General features: G+C 35.7%; 2 protein-coding genes across 8 annotated transcripts; one reads left to right on the top strand and one right to left on the bottom strand.

Moving 5' to 3' along the window:
* Positions 1 to 3,954: 3,954 nt before the first annotated feature.
* On the bottom strand, positions 3,955 to 18,508 carry LOC124303076 (myotubularin-related protein 13). 5 transcript variants are annotated; one of them, XM_046759833.1, is made up of 26 exons: positions 17,907 to 18,505; positions 17,794 to 17,829; positions 17,151 to 17,236; positions 16,648 to 16,935; positions 16,282 to 16,501; positions 15,949 to 16,190; positions 15,511 to 15,816; positions 14,653 to 14,830; positions 14,324 to 14,528; positions 13,349 to 14,206; positions 12,958 to 13,195; positions 12,358 to 12,553; positions 10,800 to 11,109; positions 10,528 to 10,721; positions 9,654 to 10,052; positions 9,321 to 9,537; positions 8,747 to 8,948; positions 8,179 to 8,324; positions 7,330 to 7,996; positions 6,983 to 7,161; positions 6,626 to 6,773; positions 5,809 to 5,954; positions 5,421 to 5,650; positions 5,133 to 5,339; positions 4,972 to 5,054; positions 3,955 to 4,883 (listed from the first exon to the last, which is right to left on the bottom strand). In XM_046759833.1, the coding sequence occupies exons 1-26, from the start codon at positions 17,998 to 18,000 to the stop codon at positions 4,791 to 4,793; spliced, it is 6,168 nt and encodes a 2,055-aa protein (XP_046615789.1). In that variant the 5' UTR covers positions 18,001 to 18,505; the 3' UTR covers positions 3,955 to 4,790. The 5 variants fall into 5 exon arrangements, with proteins under 5 accessions (XP_046615789.1, XP_046615788.1, XP_046615791.1 ...); XM_046759832.1 differs by having other exon boundaries at positions 8,747 to 8,960; XM_046759835.1 differs by lacking the exon at positions 17,794 to 17,829.
* A 45-nt stretch (positions 18,509 to 18,553) lies between these two features.
* Positions 18,554 to 21,225, top strand: LOC124303091 (uncharacterized). 3 transcript variants are annotated; one of them, XM_046759887.1, is made up of 3 exons: positions 18,554 to 18,622; positions 19,315 to 19,419; positions 19,908 to 21,225. In XM_046759887.1, the coding sequence occupies exons 1-3, from the start codon at positions 18,569 to 18,571 to the stop codon at positions 20,490 to 20,492; spliced, it is 744 nt and encodes a 247-aa protein (XP_046615843.1). In that variant the 5' UTR covers positions 18,554 to 18,568; the 3' UTR covers positions 20,493 to 21,225. The 3 variants fall into 3 exon arrangements, with proteins under 3 accessions (XP_046615843.1, XP_046615844.1, XP_046615842.1); XM_046759888.1 differs by lacking the exon at positions 18,554 to 18,622 and adding an exon at positions 18,890 to 19,043; XM_046759886.1 differs by lacking the exon at positions 18,554 to 18,622 and having other exon boundaries at positions 19,050 to 19,419.
* Positions 21,226 to 21,419: the final 194 nt, after the last annotated feature.

Below are 21,419 nucleotides of genomic sequence, written 5' to 3' on the forward strand. Positions count from 1 at the left end.
AACGCAACGGTCCGTGAAAAACTTGTTTGGTATTCTCCGGATATTTCTTTTACAAAAATATGACATTCGAAATATTTTTGGCGATTCAAATGTCTTGGAAAGAAAAGTTTCTAATGAAAGTTTTTCCCGAGAATGTCGAAAATGCTACAAAACAAAATAGTTAGAACCTGAGTTAAATTGGATCAAAAGACCTTGTTTGATCACTTACATCTTTCAGTTATCCCTTGTATTGCATATGGATTTTCGTCGTAGAAAACGGCATTTTTGTACATCTACTAGTCAAACAGATCATGAATGGCATTACGGGTTTTGAGATTAATTAATGTTTAATAATAAATAACATCAACATGTTGTTTAATTTTAACATCGTCCCAGCGCGACCTTTTCTTGATCAAATTTTAACGCAGTAATAATTGACATGAATCAAATAAATACTTCCCACTATGTGGGGGTGGCAAGAGAGGCTGGGCAAAGAGAGTATACAGTATAAATACATCAAAAGATCACTAGAGGTAGGTAAGCAAACTTCATGCTACATAGCAAGGGAGGACGTGAAAAAGTGGATAATAGCAAGAAGCGCCAGGAAGAGGGTATATTTGAATTTGAGGAGAAAAATGAGAAATACGAACCGACGAGCTCAACGCCGAAGCGTCGCATGGAGGAGAAAAGACAGCTGGGCGAGGTAAAAGTAAGGGTGAATTATGGGAATTAAGAGAATGGTTGAACGAAGTTATGAAATTTTACTCAAGTTATTGTTTTGGGACATTTAAGAAGTTTGTTGAAGATATTAGAGTATAGGAAGTAAGTTAAAAACGAATAACATAATAAAATAAAGATGTAGAATGTGAAAAATATTAGTCTCGCCATTGCGCTGGTAAGTAACCGTAAAACACAAGTATGTTTCAACTGCATTACACGAGATAACTAATAGTTGGTTGAATAATGTGGAACTTGCTGAATAAGGATTTTAATTGATTTAAATGTCGATAATACTGCTCCCATTTTGATTTTATTTTTGACCACGTTCAAAAACGGTATACATCCCACTGCAAAGAAAGGTAAAATATCCCAACACGGCACCCGGCAAGTCAATGTGTTTAGTGTCCAGAGAATTAAATTATTGGTAACCATTTTCAGAAAATTATAAATGAAATTCGTCAGAACAAAAATTATAAAGATCGTAAAATACAAGTATGTTTTAAACGTTGTCATAAATTCTAAGCCGTGAAAATTAATTCGATTTTGAATACAAAAATATAAATTCATTACATTAAGTTTATTGGAACATCATAAATTAAGTATGGTGCGTTATTAGTAAGATAACTATGGGATATTCAGGCACGTCTCACATGATATTACGTCCTCGATCGAGTATTGACTTAGTGTGTCAAAGAATTAGCAACACTGTCTTAAAAACTCTCTAATTGCTAGTATAAAGTATATACTCACGTGGTGGTAACCCCAACATGCTTGTGACCTTATACACTTGTAATGTGCATTACATAAAGCACTGTTTTCGCAACAGATCGAATCGATGAATTTGTACAGGACATTATAACGTTTATCAAGCTAACATTTGTTACACTTTCGTACACGATAATGTGTATTTATATTTGAATGTTATTAAGGGCGCACTCGCGTCAAATTCAACATACGTTTATGTACATATACGTCTACTCAGTGTCCTGGCGTTAAATGAAGGAAACTTCCTTGTTTAGTTATGTCTCGCGGTTTAGTCATTTTTCAAAATAGAAAATATGTTCAAGTTTTTTTGTATCTTATACAAATTTTTGTACGGCTGATTAATTTTTTTAATAATAATTTTAATTAATTTAGAATAAGTCTACTCCATTACATATTATTTCCGAACAATTTCCACTTATTCATTAATGGTTATACAGTTTTTTGAATTTACCTTGAACAATGAATCATTTTGGAAATCGTATCATGAATAAAGTAAAAAATAGTGGTAAAGAAAACTAGAAACCATTTTTATCGTTTAAATTTCGTCAAGTTTATTCTCATTGAAATCGCGAAAAAATGCGGATTTTAAACCAGATTGTATGATGTTTGTAATTTTTATATGAAAACAAATTGAACTTGTTTTCATTCGTGTTTTGTTGAGTCAAGAGTTCAGTTGAAACAGCTAATGAAATTTGTTGTTACAAAAATCTGTTGAATTGACCGAACATTAGAGTTATTTAGACGCACGAAACGTATTCTTCGAATGATATCATTCATGATTTTTTTACTTCAATTTATCTTAGGATTCACTAGATATTTAATGAATAAAACCCGAAAACAGATTTCCATGTACAAGTAGAAACTGTACATGTGCCACTAATTTTTGTTTATTTGAAATCAATATCAGTTGCGATGATTCGAAACTTGGCACTATGCTCATTTCGGTCTTGAAAGGTCTGACGACCACTTTATCTTCTGTTAGGCCTATGCGGCTTACGGGACGATCGCCCGGATTTATAATTATGTATCTCTGAGGTTACTTTAGTGGCGAGAAAGTTCACCGCCTAGTGGCCGTTTTTAGTACTAGTAAACTGATGTTTACGATGAAGATATTGTCAACTTGTTTCAAATTGATGCAACTGATTCGACCATTTAGGCCAAACAAGCTCCGATTAGATCAACAAAGTGTGGCATTCAATCGATGTAAATTTTGTGTTGCCTATATCCACGTACTTGTTTTGTTTGAAGTACCTGATTGTTTGTGTCAAGGCACATGCGACTTGGAGGAACAATACATACTCTTCGAATGAAATGATATTTAGTTGACTCAATTTCGGAAACACATCGAAAGGTTCACTCGAATCAATACTTTACTCGATCGCGGCAAGAAAGGCTTTTGTTGAATCGACGAATTCGCTTGACTAAATCATTTTGACAAACATCATATACAATTAAATTCAAATTGCTATTTACTAATTTCTTTTTTTCTTTGACCGGGGTATAGATAAGTAATTCCTATCTTTGGCGTGCCGAATCCGAAGTTTTCCCAGAAATCGCATAACAAGAGAGCATCCGTTGTTCTCCGTTAATTGAAAAAACAATTAACAATGAAGATATGAGAGTTAGGTAATAGAGATCGTTAGGTGATCAAACACACGTTGCTTTAAGGATGTATTGAACGTACGGTCAGGTCAAAAACGTGTTTTAAACAAAAATGCTTAAAATTGAAGACTTCCCGGTGAAACAAGAAAATTTTTTAAGACGATAAATTTCAAGAGACCTCATGGCATCAACAACTTCAGAGAAATAATATTATTCTATATCATTTTTCATCGACAAATCCACATCAATCGACCGACTTTATTTTTACTGAAAATATTGATATCATTTAGATATACTACTTGCTATTTAGTACATGTCGAATATTATAAACATGGGGTAAGTTAAGTTGCCCACGTTTAGGGTTTTTCAAAGATTTCTGCTTTTCCGAAGATTCCCGGTTTCCCGACTATTCCAGGATCGCTAAAAAACCCGATCCGATACAAACCCGTCCCGAACCCAAACTTTTTTCCCGAGATTTTGAGAACCTGCACAGCCCTAGTACATTATAACGATTGTACAAACCTAATTTTTTTTAACCAACTGATGAGTTCTAAAAAAAATAAAATGTCTCAGATGAATTGTATTATATTCATTAATGAATAAAACATTTTATACTAATCACCAAAATCGGACGAATTATATGAACTTTTCGACAAGTAGTTGAATGTGTTTTTTTAACGCCGATATTAACAAGAGTTCCAAAGTTAAATTTCAATGGTTACAAATTTTTTACTAATCTAAGTTAATACGACTAAATGACACTTACGAATTTGGTAGTGTTCTATAGTCTGAAATGATTAGGTAAATTTTCTAACATGTGCCTAATTTCTCTCATCATAATTAAAACAGTGATACGTCAAGGCTCCTATAATGAAGAAAGTTTGCGAATGACTTTTACAATTTTATTACTTTTCACATAATATCAGAGAAATGATATAGTTTAGTTAAAGTGGCAGAGATAATTTAGATCTATAGATACCATAACTGAATTGGTCCACTGGACTTTGGTTATATTTCATCCCTGAGTCTGGACCTTTTTGTTTTTTTCTACATTTCCGCCGCATTACCAATTATAATAATTATTCTTTTTAATCTGTTATAGCTTAAACACTTCACATTAATTACATTACAAGCATTCCAATGCAATTAGGGCGTTAATTACCGCATGTCGCTACCCTGATACGCTTCAAGTACCTAAAGAAGATGAACGATCGGAAAAGTTTTTACCCAAGGACAAGACATCTTATCAAGAAATATATCGTGATACATATACATGTACAGATAATCTACTAATTAATTCGACTATATCTATACAGATGATATATATTTTCACATTTTTCTGTTGAAAATGTATAAAATCGAAGACAACTGAAGGAAAACTTAACAGATAATAAATTTTAATGATCATTTATCTTCCAGCTGTGCTGCATATCTGATGTGAAATATAATATAATCAAATTCAACATAATAATATACAATATTACATTTGTTGTCATTTCTATTAATTGGGCTGGTTGAGAGATGTCTCCCTCCTGCGTGGCTGAATACCTCGTACCATCAGTTAATTTTGACTTGGAAAGTACAAGTAAAGTAAAAATACTGCAGCCACACAACGCATACGCCATAGGATTACACTATACAAAGGTATGTAACAAAATAAAAATTTCAATTATTCTATCAGTCACTTGCACAATTTAAATTGTAACTATAATTTATCAGAGACACTACTGCAAACATGCTTGAACTTTCTCGATCCATTCTTGCGCTGTAGCTGCATCTCCGGCACAAAAGTTGTAAGTTCGTCTATTAGTACGCAGCTGAAATGTCAACATGGTTTTAAGTTATGAACGATAGAGAAAAAAAATTTTATCTTTCTCACTCCACTGAAATGAAAACAATATTTACATCAAAAAATGATTTATCGTCCGTTTTCTTTGGCGGACCAGGAGTCGGTGCTGCTGGTGTAACAGACACTACTTCAGCCAGATCTGTAAAATGAACAAATGTCGTTTTCGATACCTGGAATCATATTTTCTTGGGATTTCGATAATATAAAGTAAACGTACCAATATATCCCTTACAGTGAGAATCTTCCATAGCGTCATAATACCTTAATTGATGTTTTATAGAATCCAAAACAAACCATCTTTGTTTCCATCCCTTTAGTACAACACCGCGTTTGTAAAGATATCCTTCGTGAGTTCGATTCTCAGCGACATTACTTGAGAACTGTTCATAATATTGTTGCGAAGATGTTTGAATTGTCGTGACACCTATAGCCGACACATTCGCTTTCAAAATTAAACAATTCTTCAATTAACCATCTATATGAGTAAACGATTATTTACACTTACTCGAATTAACACTTCCGTTATCTCCACCACTCCTTGTCAGTGTGTGAGATTGCAAGTTTTCTGCTACTGCCTTATTATACTTCGTACAGTTTTTCGGCATGGATTCGGCACACTTATCGTGACATACTTGGCCACAATCAACGCATCTCATTCCAGCTTTAAGCGGACCCCACAGAACGCCAGCACACGAGTCACAATGAGTACGCATAGCCGAATCTATTCTCTCGAATCTGTTTAGTAACGGAGAAAAATGTAAATCGGTAAATATGTCTGAATTTATTTTCAATATTTAGCGAATATCCTCCATTAATATTAATGAACAATCTGGAATTGTGATTGAATAACCGAAGGTCGAATAAGTAAGTTTCCACTGCAATCATTTTCTCACCTGTGTGGATGAGTGTACACAGAACTTTCATTTCCAGCTGTGTTACCCCCAGCCATTTTTCCTCTTAAGAGAAGTTCTAAAGTGGACCGTTTGTGGATTAACCGACCATGATACCTCACTAAGGCTGTGCTAAATGATGCATGGCGCTGAAATAGAGGTGAGTTTGAAAACCGATTCGAAAGTGGAATAAGCACAAGTGATAGGGTCAAATTTAGTTGAACTTTAAGGATATGGCTCATGCGTGTCTCTACACAGTTATCGACTTTCGCGAGAACCAAACGTTGCTCGATTGTGTTCATAGAAAGAAGTAGTGAACGAACTTGATGCTAATTTACATCACATTTCGCTAAGCAGCGTATGTGAATTCGAAAATTAATATATCGAAAAAACAAACAATTTGTGCTACCATCACTGCAATTAAATATTTTTGCTATAACTAATTTTATGTAAGGAAAGTATGGTTTACGTATCTTCTTTTGTTTGGACTTGTTTGTGCTCCAAACAGAACAAAAACGAACACTTTCACGTCCTAATACTACTAAAAAGTGCTCTTTGTTGTGCTCTGCAATAAAAAAACTTGCTGACTTTTAGGCTTTGCGTATTTTCAATATTTGTCTTCGGCTCGCGCAAGTGCCCGCCTATGAAATATTGATACCTATGAAAATTAACACTGTTGTTTCCACTTATTAAATCGTGAAATAACTACTGTCTATTCTCGGTATGAAAATAGATGACCCTTGCCATTCTTCCGCTATGGTGCTAAAGTTGAGAGTGAGTGACCCATGCACTAAATCAATAATAAACCATCAGCCCTTACCGTAAGAGAATCTGTGTTGGGTAACTCCAGTTTGTCCCACAATACTTTCCACTTTTGTGGTAAGTGCCCAAGTTCGGTCTCAAGTTTATGGATTTCCTCTAATAAATGTGAGAACTGATCCGGTACCATAGTACTTATTCCATCGTATCTAGAGAACAATGTCAAATGTTATTAGTTAGAGTTAACGTAAACTGATTACTATGCAACGTTAAAATTTCCGAAATAAGCGCGAAAAAATATATCCAATTATTTCAATTGTCCACCTTACAGTAAATAAGGTTGCTAAATATTATGTGGCTGTTTCACTTCTTACTTTAAAATTACTGTTAATTAGTCATCACTTTTTTCAATACCTACCCAAGAGTGACAACTTTCCGATTACTTTTCACGATTCCATCCGCAGCTTCAGCCTCCTCTTCTTGTTCAGAATCTAACTGCAAGACTTCAAGATCATATCCCGGTCCATGTGCCAGTTCCTCATCTAAATAATATTGCCAAATTTCTAGGCTGGGTAGGTGAGATGCTGGTCGAAGAACCTACATATGATGCAAACTCTATTATACAAGTTATGCTCAATGTAATGTGTTGATTGCTAAACAAGGTAAGAATGAAAATTTATCCGGATTTGTCTTTCATGTAAAATTGGTACCGCTCAAGAGAAATCATTTACTACAGTATTCAGCCACGAAAAAAAACCAACTTACTGGATGTTCTGTGTTTGGGGTATACATAAAGTTGTAGAACAATGGTGACCTGGCATGCTGTTTTTCGATGTAATCGAATATACTCTGGCCAAGATTAGAGCCGGTATTTGTTCCTGCTAACCTTCCACCAGGATACACAGTTTCGTCATCGCTTCCGGTGTCAACGCCTTTATGATGACTAGTTAATGAACCCCGTTTGTCCTCGACAGCAGTAATACCGCATTCTACTCTATCAAATTCACAATCTAACAGAAATGTTCTAAAACGACAAGATACTGAATGATAAGCGAGAAACCGAAGGTAGTAATCATTGAACTCAAATGCTAGGGGAAACTGTTTTTGTATCTGATGCACAATGTCCAAGAATTGAAGAAACGTAGGTGTGAAATTGGTCGTTTGCGAATTTACTGCCAGATTACTTCGATGCCCAAATCTATGACCAAATCCAAGCCATTCTTTTTCTATCAAAACTCTAAACCCATCGATCGTTCTATAGTGAGGATCCAGACACACTTGGGCTATCGAACAAACTGTAGCTGTCGTATCCCAGCCATCTTCAAGGCAAAGAGTTACGGAAGAACCTTGTACATCCATTAAATCTATTACAGCACCAGCCAGTTGCATTGTGCTCTGTAATTGCTGCAACCATTCCGAGCTTTCAATCAACCTGTAAACAGAAGCAGGTTTTATGTACTTCAGTTTTACAGGACTATTAATAACATTTCACCTCAGATTTTTTGTATTGATGCAGCTATAATGTAGATATGGTGTAAAATTACTGAAACACAATGCAATTTTTACAAACCATCGAATTCTAAAATGATTTGGCCTCGTTTATACTTTACTTACTTGTAGAAGCTTTGCTCGGGTTCTGGATTGAGTGAACTCGGCACACAGGCTCTCATCAGTTTCTTGAAAGCAGCTTTCGTATGTCTCACATCAAAATATTCGACCGGTATAAAGTCTGTTTTTGGTGCAGATTCGGCCTTAACGCCCTGTAATAGGTGAAAAGTATTTAATTATATATCATCAAAACAGTTGGAAGAATTCAACGTGTTCAACTGAATTACGTAAAGTAAATATCGCCTTGACTACTCACCAATAACCATATTACCCTAATATTTTTTCACTGTACAATTTTAGTAAAACATATAGCTCACATTAATATGAAATATGAATGTGGAAGAAACCACTTCTAATGTTAGGAAAATATGAAGTATTGACAATGGAAAATAATATAGTCATTGCATAATCGCAAGGATGAATCGACGGAGTAGATTTTACAAATAAAGAACTTGCACAATTGATTTAAATCTGAAAATGGGTCTCCACGCAAGAATAAATTTTCCTATCCTCGTAAAAATGAAAGTCACATGAATAATCTACATTTTATTTATAAAACGCACTTAAACTTTACCTTCATGTGAGCTTTTTCACCAAGAATATAAAGCGCTGCACGTTGAAATGTGTGCACACACTCAGTTCCACTGTCTGAATCTGCAGAATGTCGGACGGTACCGCGCTGATTGACTGTCGTAAGAGAAGCCTGAGAATTATGCCTTTTGTCCTTAAGAGAACCCCAACGTCCAAAGTTTTTAGGCCCTTTGCCACCCGATGATCTTGGGAACATTCTAAGTTAGAGAGCGCAGAATCAGGCAAGCAATACCATCTAATCGGACAATGAGAATAAATACAAAGCACATGCTTAGCGCACAACACAGCATTTAGATATGTGCGATACTTAATATAAATTATTCAATATACTTTAAAAGTAAATATAATTTGTGAATGGACAAAAATTAGAATAAACAATCCCATGTTACTAAACGATATTGCATCTTCCTTAAAGATTCTAACGTGTGTATAAGCTGAGAATTAACTGAGGATGAACAAATGTGTGTGTGTGTGTAAGTGCATCTACATCGTGCACAACAAGATTGGTGCAAACATTTCCATCCATGATATCAAAGAGTGAGTACTGAGATACATACCCAAGTGTGCCAATGGCCTTATTGAAAGGATTCCGTCTTGATTGTTCAGGCGTTGCATTACGGTCTTCAGCAGCCAAAAACAACGAATCGATGCTAAGGGAGCTATCAGACATGCCCCAAGCAGAACCTTGTCGCAATACAGAAAGTGGAGTTGCTGCGACAAGTGCCATCATATACTTTTCTTGCTCCAAGGACGAGGTACTTTCAGAAGAGGTAGCTATTTAAAAGTACATGTCGATTGATTGATTGATTTCATTACTGTAATAACTTGAAGAGATTATGCGTAAAACTCTTTGATGATTTTGTCAAAAATTTAACATTCTGAATACAGACCTTTGATGTTCCCAGTTGATGATGGATGCGCCTTTAGCATTCCCATTACACCTTTGCCATGATAACCTGCACCTCTTATCAACAGAGCTTTCGTTCTGGGATGTCGCCACGTAATAGCTGGAACTCTACTATGTCTGTACAAGCGGCAGAACCTCCGAATACTTTCGTCTGTTACGCTATTAGGAACTATTAAGAGGGCCGGGTAGCTCCTGCACATCATGTATGCACAGTTTACAGAAGACAAGCGAAACGGTTCATTTCGTCGGTTATTCTGTGGACTACTCGGGCATAATCCCAGCCGATACCAGTCTCTGACATAGCTTCGTTCAGACAGGCGTTCCAGGGTTTTTGCATCTGTTGGGAGTTGCGGCATGATTCCAGGAATCTCGAATTCATCAACTGCGAAGTTAAAAATCACTATTTAAGATCGATGTAATGTTAAAAACTATCTTTATGTCATTAAAAACTACCTAGTTAGCGTTGTCTCATGATTCATTCTAGAAATGATATAGAAAAACCTCTCAAATATAGTTGTCATTGATCTAAACAGAGTAAATCTTCATCACATTTTGGCAAAACCGCTGGCTTATTATCTTTAGACCTACGATGTTCCGAAATATTGTGACACACCTGAATAGATTTCGAAAATCTGTTTGTGATCAATTGGGCTAGATGATTCGGATAAATCAGTGTAGAAGCTAATACCATGTCGCATCACTGTACGTATATCCATTATGTTTTAGGTATAACGATAGTAAGCTGAGAATCTTCATGAATATTATGAAAATATGTCTTTATTTAAAAAAAAAAGCAGCTGCTGTACGTATAAAGCTTTCCCACTTGTTTCATTTTTTATCAGACTAATATTACTCACTGCTTAAATCATCGTCGTGGCTCAAATCCGTATTATCTGTAACAGGGAGACTCATTCTGCCAGGTGAAGTCATGTATTTATTGTTACTTGTAAAATTCATATTTGGTAAAACATATTTCTGCCTTTTAGAGGATGGCTTGGGTTTGAATCCTGCCTTTCGTGCAGTTTTCAGAAGTGTTTTCTTCGCGAAGCCCCTAAAGTATTGGAAAACATTCATTTTCATGTAACTTAGTAGGATTTGACAAGAATGTACTTATTGAAACACTACTTACTTGAGAGTGGCATTTTTCTCTTTTCCCTTATGGTGAGTAGTTTGTGTTACCATAACTTGCCCATTGAACGCAAAGTGATGAAAGATATGTGGAGGATACCGCTCTTTATGAACCAGTTTCTTAAATGTATCGATATTTTCTGCAGTCACTTCTTCGTCAAAAGCTAGTTTTATCAGTTGAAAAGTACACGAGCGTAGTTGCAAACCTTCTTGGAGGCATTGGTCTAAATGAGCCAAGTGCGGAGCTGTAACTTTCTTCTCCTTTGTCAATGATGTTACCGGGAAAGCTCGTACCACCAACTGCTCACAGGCTAGTAAAACAGAGATCAAACAATTGCACCAACAGAAAAGGCATGAGCACCAACGAAACTATTCAATAGAGATAGAGATAATCCATCTAGATTGGACATTGAATCGCCTGTGATAATTCTGTTCACATAAATCAATACACAGGAAAACCGAGGAATAAAGAAATAAATTTTGAAATTAAAACATCAAGTAATTGTAAAAACTATCAGAGTGACAAGCATAACATGATTACATGCTCATACTTACAGACAATCAACAAACCTGGTACATGATCATCTGAAAACTAGGTAGCTAGACGTGATTAGAATCGTCACCCTCAAACTGAAGTTTTGAAACAAATCCCACTTATACAAAGTATTAAATTAGATTCAACACAAGATACAAAAAAAACCTCATACATTCCCCTCACTCACTTTATCTTGGATATTTTCTCATTCTAACAGAGATACTTTCCTACTCTTCTCTTGACTCGCGAAAAAGGATTACATGAAACGAATATTACACTGAAAGTTCCCTGGCTTTTCCGAGATTTTTCAAATCAAACACACGATGAAACATGATTAATGATAAAATAAACAGAAAATATTTTACCAGAATTTAAACATGCTGTGATTGCTTCTGAACTGAAAGTAAGGTACACTATCACACAAAACGTCTACTTAATTCAACCTCATGGATCAAATGAAACCAAAATTACTTTTTATATTCAGTACAATATTCTTTATGATCGCCTCTACATCTGAATCTGAGTTCTGTGGCTTGAATCAAACTCCCTAGCTTTTGTCCATCGTTTCTATTAAATTGAATATGGGGTAACTTTTCCTAGGCAATGCGTTAACTAGCATTTCTTTGATCTCCATAACGAACTGCAATTCCTAGATATTTTTAAGAATTCCCGATTTTCCGTGAATTTATATTTATTCATGATTGTGGAAACGAACAATGTTATACTAGGTAAAATTAAATTTAAAATCACCGACTTTCTAATGAGTAACTGAGTTCATCAGTTTTATTTTCGATTACTTCTATAATTCATATTTTTTCAAAATAAATGTAAATGAATGCATAGCCAGCAATATTGAGAATAGGATTCCAATTGCGTTGAGGATATACATCGTTGCACCCCATTGTGCGAAACATACAGTATTAAATTTTTTGCACAATTCAGATATAAAAATTTTTTATAACGTATTGTGTACTGCCCAACAGAAATGTTTATAAAATCATGTTATGAATTACAAATAACTTACCGAATGGATCACAAGGGGTTCCTTTAAAAACTATGCGATAATTTGTCAAAAATATAGCTCCTTCAGCTGGCAAGAGAGGCGGCGCTTTTGGTAGACCTGCGGAACCCTCTTCTCTACCATCAGGTAACAGATATACTCGTAAGCCATCCATTATTATTTCTTCTCCAGGTAACATATTGGGAGTTAGGATCTTTGGCTGCAAGTAGAGTACAGATTGAGTCAGGACTGGCAGCGATACCGTAAATCGAAAAAGTAAAATAAAAGGGAATTCTTTGCATACAGAAATAGATTGTCAAACTACATGCTTCGATCGCAAATTTGAAATGAAAATGACTAGTCATAAAAATTAAGTTTAAAAAAAAGACGAGTTTCTATCATTTCCAAAGTTTAATTGAGTTAATTCTGAAACTCTGATAAGAATTTTTGAGCTGAGAGATAAAAAAATGTTAAAAAAGATTATAAAGCCCAAAACATATAACTCAAAATGATTTTATCGAAAGAAAAGTAACTACTAGTAAATTCTTTTTGTAACCCAGATAAGTCACCAAGAAAAAATTCATACGTTTCGAATAAATAATTGTTAGCTCGAAAGTATCCTACTTTTTGAATGGGAGGTAAACGTTTACTCTCTCGATGGACAGCTTCAAGAGTTTCGATATGCATATGTACGACGCCTGGTACCATTTGATGAAGGCATCTGACGTGCTCAGCACTGACACCACCTTCAGTACATACTCTGTCTACGAACCGAGAAACCATACGTATTACCGCAACTCCAGTTTCACGAGGGTCGGCTTCTTCAAAACCTGATTCTGCATCTCCGCTGTCACTAGCTACACTGTTAATCAAACATGACGCGATAATTAATTGAATAGACCAAGTAAGCAATAGCTATTATTATACAGCTTGAGTTTCGTGACAAGAAAATAGCAAGTATTAAATCTTTGTAAGACGAAGTATGCTTATGTACATCGGTTTTCACAGTGCATACCTATTAGTGATGCTATTGCTCGCACGTTCATCATCATAAACATTATCTTGTCTGTGAGCTTTGGCTCCGATATCTAATGGTACTAATAGGTACACCATTCTGTTGGCATAGTGTATAGCTTGGCTGTACATGGTGCTTTCCTCACTAATTATTAATTCACGTTGTTTTTCCGCATCTATATTTGCCCAGATCCTCATCTGTTCAGCAGCTATTTCTAAAGCTGAAGGTTCTTGGACTCTGTACATCGATGATCGGTCTTTAAATGGGAACTCTTTGGTTTCTCGAGGGCTGATAGGACTGAGCACGTTATCGTTGAATGACCTTTGACCTGTGTTTTCACCAGGGAGATACAAACGTTTGATATCTTTTTGAACATCAAGGTAAAATGCCGATTCCCAGAATTGCTGGTTTTGCCACACCGCGTGCTCTTGGATGCAAGTATATGCAAATTGTATTATTCCAGTACATAATTTCCTACAGAAAGCTGTTGCCAGAGGAAGTAATGCCGCAGCTACTCCATGTTCATCCATTGAAGAATCGTCTTGTAGAGCGCAATTCATTAGCCGCACCACAAGATCGAATTGCTGATGCTCAAGCATTGCTTTATTGCCAACGACATGCTGTGCCAACTCCATACACAACGCCAATCGGGCTGCCTTGCTTTTTAAAGCTCTTAATACTGCAGGAAACGTTTTTCTTGCATCGGATATTTTGTTCTCAAATATACAGTTTATACAATTGCGTAATACTTCTAGTCTTCGTGCCGAGTTACTTACTAAATGTCTAGTGTCATGGATTATTGAGATATGAGGCCCCATAGGAACTATACGTGGCTGAATTGGCCTCAATGAAGATAATCTAGAACAAAAAAAAATCGTTACTCGTTATTTCGGCGCTCTGAGAATAAAAGCAGATAAATTTAAAAATGTCAATGAGTATATTTCATAATACAGTTACTCGGATTAGAAGGCATACCTAACTTTGAGATTATTCTTAGCCAATCCTTCATCTATTATTGCCTGTACTTGATCACAATTAATATGTGGCAATGGTGGTTGGTGAATTCTAGCAAATGCTCCTTCAGGTGGCTTAAGAATCTTTTGTACATAGGGTTGAGGATTTGGGTTTTCATTTGTGTATAGTTGCTGAGCCAACTCTTGAATGTGAGTCAATAGCAATCCTGAAAAATATAAGATATTTTTTAAAGCCAAAGATTCTCTTGCGAAAAGTAACTACTGGACCCTAATAATTTCGTAGTACCCTTGCTGCTAGTAAAGCATCCATCACGTTACAAGAATACTTACGATGATCCTGTGCTTCTTGTTTAAGGTGATCACTAAGGTTACTATGCAATTCATCCCAAACATCGCAAGGTCGCCATGGCGGCCCTCGTTCAACTATAAATGACGTGAAGAACATGCAATCGAGAACCCTTGTTGTGAAATCACAATCAGTTAGGCCTCGTTCTCCCAAGAATGCAGCCTATTAGCAAAAATTAGATTTATTTTATTATGGAAAAAACTTGAGAGATATAGCCATGAAGCTATCGTTACAACAAAATCAAAGCACCAGAAAAAAATTACTGATTAGAAAAAGTTTAAAAGATTGCTGTTACAACTGATTAAATATTTTCGACTCGATGCTGTTATCATCTAACAAAACTTTAGCAAAAAAAAACAAAAACTATCATTGTACTATTCAATGGAATTTTACAATCAAAGTTTCAGTCTAATAAAAAATGAAACCACTTTCACAAATCTTGCAGTTTTAGAAATCAATTTAGAAGCAACTGGTACTAGACTTTTTCCAAGGATGTCAGTTGACAAAAATAACATGATTATATCTGTGACAATTACAGCAAAGATTTTTTTCAGCATCCAATGACTTTGTTTCTCACAAAATTTAAATAATCCTATCCCTTATGGAGAGATTTTTTTTCAGGCTGGAAATCACGTAAAAAAACTATTGATTCAGTCGTGTTCATAGACGAACAGGTTGAATGGAATTTTTCAGTAAAATAAAGTAGTTTATACATTAAAATAGTAGAAAGTATCTGAAAAAAATTTTTAAATGTGACTTGCTAACAGCCCGAAATTATACTTGAAAGTGTAGTGATAACAAGGAGGAGCAATAACAAAAATATTAGTCCTAATATACCATACCTTGTGAAAAGTTATGACAGGCTTTGGATGAATTCGTATCAAAGTCAGACAACTCCGATAGCCTTGTAAAAGCTGAGCAAATGTACGCATAAATACAGCTCGAAGTTCTTTATCTAGCATCGGAGGATGTGGTGCTCTTGTTGCTAACGGGGGAAAAGCGTAGTCGGCACAGCTCAATTCTGGTTGAAGAACAAGTGACAATGCATCTTGGGTTTGCGACAAAAGAGGTTCTGGGAGTAATGATAAGGATACTCCATCAGGTACTGTTATAGAGCCACCATCCAAATCGGCCACTATGACGTCCATCTGAAAAGAATGTTTTCTGTAATTGGACCCCTTAGCCTTGACTTCCTACAAACTTGTAACGATACTATACAACAATTACTATAAGAAATTCACACAACATATTTCAAATCTCTAACTAGCAATACTACCTACCAGCTCTGCAACCTCGTACTTAAGCGAACTGTGAACACCCATTATAAATGGAGTAGGTGTACTTAAAACCTCGACCAAAGCAGCTGGTAGCAGTGGAATGTAAACATGGGTATATCGAAACGGGTACATTAATGCTGTAAGTGCTCGGCATCCCTCTGTTAACCGGGAATAGCTCGCCGAGTGGAATAGAATTTTGTGTTCAGTCATAACTCCGCAAAAGAGCACAAGCACGTTACGAATGCCTGCAAATGAATAGTGTTCAAGTGACTTAGGTAAGCACTAAGCCTTTACTCAATGTGAAATAAGTTCTTACGATTATAGTTAGATATTTACCAAGTTGTTGGAATAGTAAATTGACACTCGTGTCAGTGATTGGAAGTGAAGGACTGATGGGTGGTTGGAGTGCCTGACGGTCCCCTGCACCAATACTAAAGCGAACTTGCGGTCCACCCGCAGGAGGTACTTGTATACATCCAAGAATATTTCCAACCAGTGTTTCCAATGGTATACCAAGATTTTCTACGTACACTGTGTATATGATTCCGAGGCAGTTCTGTGGTCAACATTTTTAAAGGTGTTTCAAAGATGCAACATGCATAATTTTTAAATCATAAGCTATAATCCGATTATTATTTCTAGAGGAATCTGTTCAGATGCAACAAAAATTACAGTTGGTGAAAAGTCCATCAAATGACATACTCTAAATGTTTCGATGTAATCAAGCCTGGAAACCAGCACCAGACATTTTGGCGCGTACATAATACTATGATGAGTAATGGCAGGAATACTCCGGGCTAAAGTACGGTTGTCTCCATCTACAGGGTCTTCCTCTTCATCGACTGGTTTACTGGGTGTTATAGAAACTGTTTCATTGAAGCACATACAAGCACAGTAATGGCGATTTGCATCGATGTCTGTTAGAATGGATACAAAAAAACGAGGCTCCTGTCTGTCCGTTGACAGTGCCCATCCTTGTGGTTGGCAAAACTGAAATAATAAGGAAAAGTGACTTATAAGTATGGCGGTGATTTTCATGTCTAACATTAATTAGAACATTCAAAAGTGTATGCCTGGAACTATAAATTATTATACATATGTTAGAAATCACTTGAATATTTTAGGATTCTTCCACTTTCTAAGAACTTATTTCAAGTATCAATATGATTAAAAGGTTGGTTGGCGATTTTAACGAAACTTCTCACCCATTCTATTCCTTCGATAAAAGGTGTATCTGGCCAGTCTTTTTTGGGAAACCTTTGCAGGATTATCCCATTGCTTATCCCACTCCCTGCGGAAATATTCACATTATATACAAGAATATTGAGTATAAACATTTACCACGATTATAATGTATAAAAAATATACCATTAACAAGCCAATTTGTTACATTAAAACTAGAATCACTCTTTGGTACAAGTATTATTATAACAGATGCTCTGTGCTAGAAGTTCTTTCACAAATGTTTTACAACCAAATATGAGGGACTTATGGCAAACGTGTCACGTAATTCTAAGAATTTTCAAGATGCTAATATATTATTTGCATTTGAATACCTTGCGACAGACCAAAGTGCAAGTTCATTATCATCAATGACAACAATAAAATTGCTGTTTGAATAAAAATATGGTATTAAACAGCTGAAAATACTTCTACGATACTTTTCGAAACAAAACTTGCATGACAGTTGTACCAATAATATAAAATTATTGACATAAATTTAGAGTATTTTCCATAGCTGTACAAACAAAGTATTTGTTTAGGATATAAGTTGAGATACACATTGAGCAACTCATTCATGCATAGATCAAATATGGAAGTAAGCTATAATATATTATACATACGTACATTCATTCGGTCTCAACTTTTTGTGCAGCATTTTAACTTTGAGTTTGAAATAAGAGGGTGGTTGTAGCAATTGATAAATGAGATTTATTTATAATATTGAAATGGTGACTTACTTTCTTTCTCGTGATCGTAACCGACGACAACAAAGTAGTCGGCCAACCGAGACATTTCGGTGAACTCGTGCGGAGTGGGAGAACTGGAGAACATCCCACATAGAGTTATTTACTTGACATTACGAGGAAAGATTGTATGCAACACCTCGTGAACAACCACCGTCCACTCTGGTGGACCACTTGCTATCCTAGCACATCATGTAAATTTTCTCAACTCTATAACTAGTTGATGATACTCCAGTGATGCTTCTTATACTTTTACAATGCGATGAGACCAGTTCTATGAAATGTAATTATGTTATGTATATGCGTATATTCGATGAAATATTGTCAGTTGGGTGAAAGAGTGGGACTGTATCAAGTGTCAAAACTGTAACGTGAAAAAAAACCACCGTTGCACGTCGTCGACAGTAATTGTCGTACTCGGCTAGTGATTATACATAGCATAATACGTTTGATAAATTCTCATTGTTTTGTAAATCACAATTTGATGCCACACCCTGAAGCTTTAATCCATAACCTTCCAAACTAAAGCGCTACATTAAATTTCAGTTAAACGCCAACTACACCACTAATAAAGAAGTACACAAGTGCGACGTGCTACCGAAAGTATAGAGGGCAGAGAGAAGGAGGATCAACTCGACGTCAACGTCTACGTGTTGATGGATCTGACAATCGAACAGTACGCGATTTCTCCGCTAGCTGCACGCGAAGCTGTAAGCGACAAGTCGAACAGCAAAAAATGCCTAAAGCGCTTAAAACGTGCTCCGCGAATGCACCCATGACAGCAACAAGCAGCAGCAGTTTAGTAACTTACTAGATGTTGGCAGTGTTCGAAAATTGACTGACAGTACTGTCAGCAATCTTTTATCTCTTTTGCGCATCCAAGTTCGTGAATAGCTCTGACTCTGTCCTAGGGAATTTTCAGTACTGTCAGTCAATTTACGAACACGGCCGTTATCACAGTCTAATGACTTGACGCAGCGGCAACAGTGCTCATTAAAATGATGCACTTCAAGCAGCGAAAACTTGCGCCAGAAGTGCTGGTAACTTTCCGTGAATTGCTGCTGCTGCTACTTTTTGCTACCCATGAAATGTGTGCACCAAATGCAGCCGATGAAAAACTATAAGTATCATGTATGATGTAAACTATTATGTATACACTCTGAGCATAAGGTATACATGCATACAGTTCCGCTTTCCACCTGAATTACGCTCCATGAAGTCAGTCATAAAATTGGGCGAAATTGTTGTGATTGATTACGTGCACCGACGTATCTGAGCTAGGACACTTGGGATCTATAATCCAAAAATGAGCTCACGCAAATGGCATAAAAAGTGTTTTGTACCTGGATGTTCGTCAAATAGCTTTGACCAGCCTTTGAAAGCATTCATTAAATTGCCACAGGGAACTGCTGTCCGAAAACAATGGGCCGAAGCAGTCGGTAGAACAGGCAAAGATGTTTACTTCAATCATGTATCCAGTGTCTATTGTTGTGGAGATCATTTTAACGTAAGTTAAACTATTAGGCGTAAACATCAAGTAACCAAATCTGTTTTTGACCATATCGACAGAAAGAATATATAAACATACCACCGCTGTATAATCATTGAGGTTATGAGTTCGAAAATAATGTTATTCTTAGACAGAGACAAAATGATGTGGTTATTACTTTTTATAGTTTTGAAAATATGAATATGAGTGATACGCATGTTTTACTATTTACATTATACTGCAAAATATAAAAAATTAGAATCACTCTTGACTTATCACACACTTGCTCCAAGCCACCTTGATTCCAAGCTCATTATCATTGTGATCGATTGACCACTTGACCACTGAAAAGTTTGTTACTTCAGGTTCTCTAGATTTCCGATTTTTTTTTTTTTTGGTGTCATACAACATGCTTCTAGTGTAAACAATACTCAACAGCAAATACCAACTTACTTAATTCAAAGCTTAAAAAATGTATAATTTTTTATTATACTAATTTTTTATAGCTTGAAGAGGATGCTGAAAACTGGTTGAAGTATAGGATAATGGGGACAAGTATTAAACTGAAAGCTGGGGTGTTGCCACGTATCTCAGACACCGGTGATAAAAATACTTCATTACTAGATGCACCGTGCAAAGCTGAAAAATTAGATAAGGAATACTACAGATTGATGGCGAGTGAGTCACCTGGCCACAGAGATAGTGGAACCATTATTAGTACTGAAACCAGGGATGATTATAATATTGACATTAAAGATGAACCACTTTCAAGGATTGTTAAGAATGAACCAAGAGAGCCTTCCCAAGAAAAAGTATTTGGAGAAGCGTTAACTGGAGATAAACTTGAATTGCCTCCAGTTATTGTGAAAACTGAACCAAATGATATTTCTTTAGCGAAAATATTGACGGTAGAAGAACATAGTAGAAGCTATGAAAACGTAATACCAAAGAACAAAACCCTCAGCCACAAAGATATTCAATGTAATATAAGCATCCGGAAGCACATGCGTAGCAAGGCTACACAGGTTGATATGAACATATTGATGTGCTCACGAGGGACTTCTCCCATTATATTCAAACAGAAAAAATAATTAAATTAATCTCTAACTTGTGGGAACGAGTGAGAAATGAGAAAAGTGATGTAAACAATGTTGCAGTTTTCAGGAAAAGGAGAAGAGCATTTGACTGAAAAATATCACTCAATACAAAAATTGATTGTCAGTGCAAATCATTATAGAGATATAAGGAGTTGAACTGCTAACTGGAAGAGTGATGCAAGGTGCATTTATCAACTTATTCAAAGAAGTTAAAGAGTAAAATATTGTATCGCATTCAAGTACAAACTAATATTACAAAATTTGTCCAGTACGACTTTTTTATAGATTTTACACCCTTTTACGCTATACTCTATTCGTACAACATCTCAGCAGGCGACTATAATTATACAGCTAGTAAAAATTGCGGTGTTATTTTAAGAAAACTGCCAAACTGCCAGAATGCTGTCACGAAACATCGTGCGATATGGGGGTTCTTAATATTTGTGTAATTGTAAAAAATGCATAGAGTATACCTTATTATTATTTACTATTATTATTATCCGTTGTTTACCCAACGTATGGTCTAGGGTGTTCCTTAATTTGGTCATTTCTGAATTTATTCTATCTCACCCGAAAAATATGTTCATATTCTAGAACAAAAAATTTCTACCGAGTTTGCGCCTTTTCCGATAACGTTAACATGTGGCACCGAGCAATTGGAAATTTAAATGCTAATTACATCGGTTTTTTCGATGTTTTTTGATTTTATTTTTTTCAATATTTAACAAGAGTTTAAAAAATATTCCAATGTATAATTTTGATGTCCGTACTTTTCATAAAATGTAGGAAAAAAAAGTTTAGAACAAGCTCAACGATTTTGTTATTTAACGTGGCTAATAAATTTGTAAAGAAAGATGAAAGTATGTCATATTTGACATTTTTAAAATTTGTTATATTATTTATTCACTATATTTAAATTAT

Source organism: Neodiprion virginianus, chromosome 4 (assembly GCF_021901495.1).
Source record: "Neodiprion virginianus isolate iyNeoVirg1 chromosome 4, iyNeoVirg1.1, whole genome shotgun sequence".
Classification (NCBI taxonomy): Eukaryota; Metazoa; Arthropoda; class Insecta; order Hymenoptera; family Diprionidae; genus Neodiprion; species Neodiprion virginianus.

Coding starts and splice junctions, on each gene's coding strand:
- LOC124303076 (XM_046759832.1), bottom strand. CDS start 18,000: ATGTTCTCCAGTTCTCCCACTCCGCACGAGTTCACCGAAATGTCTCGG. Junction 10,053..10,527: donor CCACGACGATGATTTAAGCA/GTGAGTAATATT, acceptor TTAACTTCGCAG/TTGATGAATTCGAGATTCCT. Junction 5,955..6,625: donor CCAACACAGATTCTCTTACG/GTAAGGGCTGAT, acceptor CCTCTATTTCAG/CGCCATGCATCATTTAGCAC.
- LOC124303091 (XM_046759886.1), top strand. CDS start 19,219: ATGAGCTCACGCAAATGGCATAAAAAGTGTTTTGTACCTGGATGTTCG. Junction 19,420..19,907: donor GTTGTGGAGATCATTTTAAC/GTAAGTTAAACT, acceptor AATTTTTTATAG/CTTGAAGAGGATGCTGAAAA.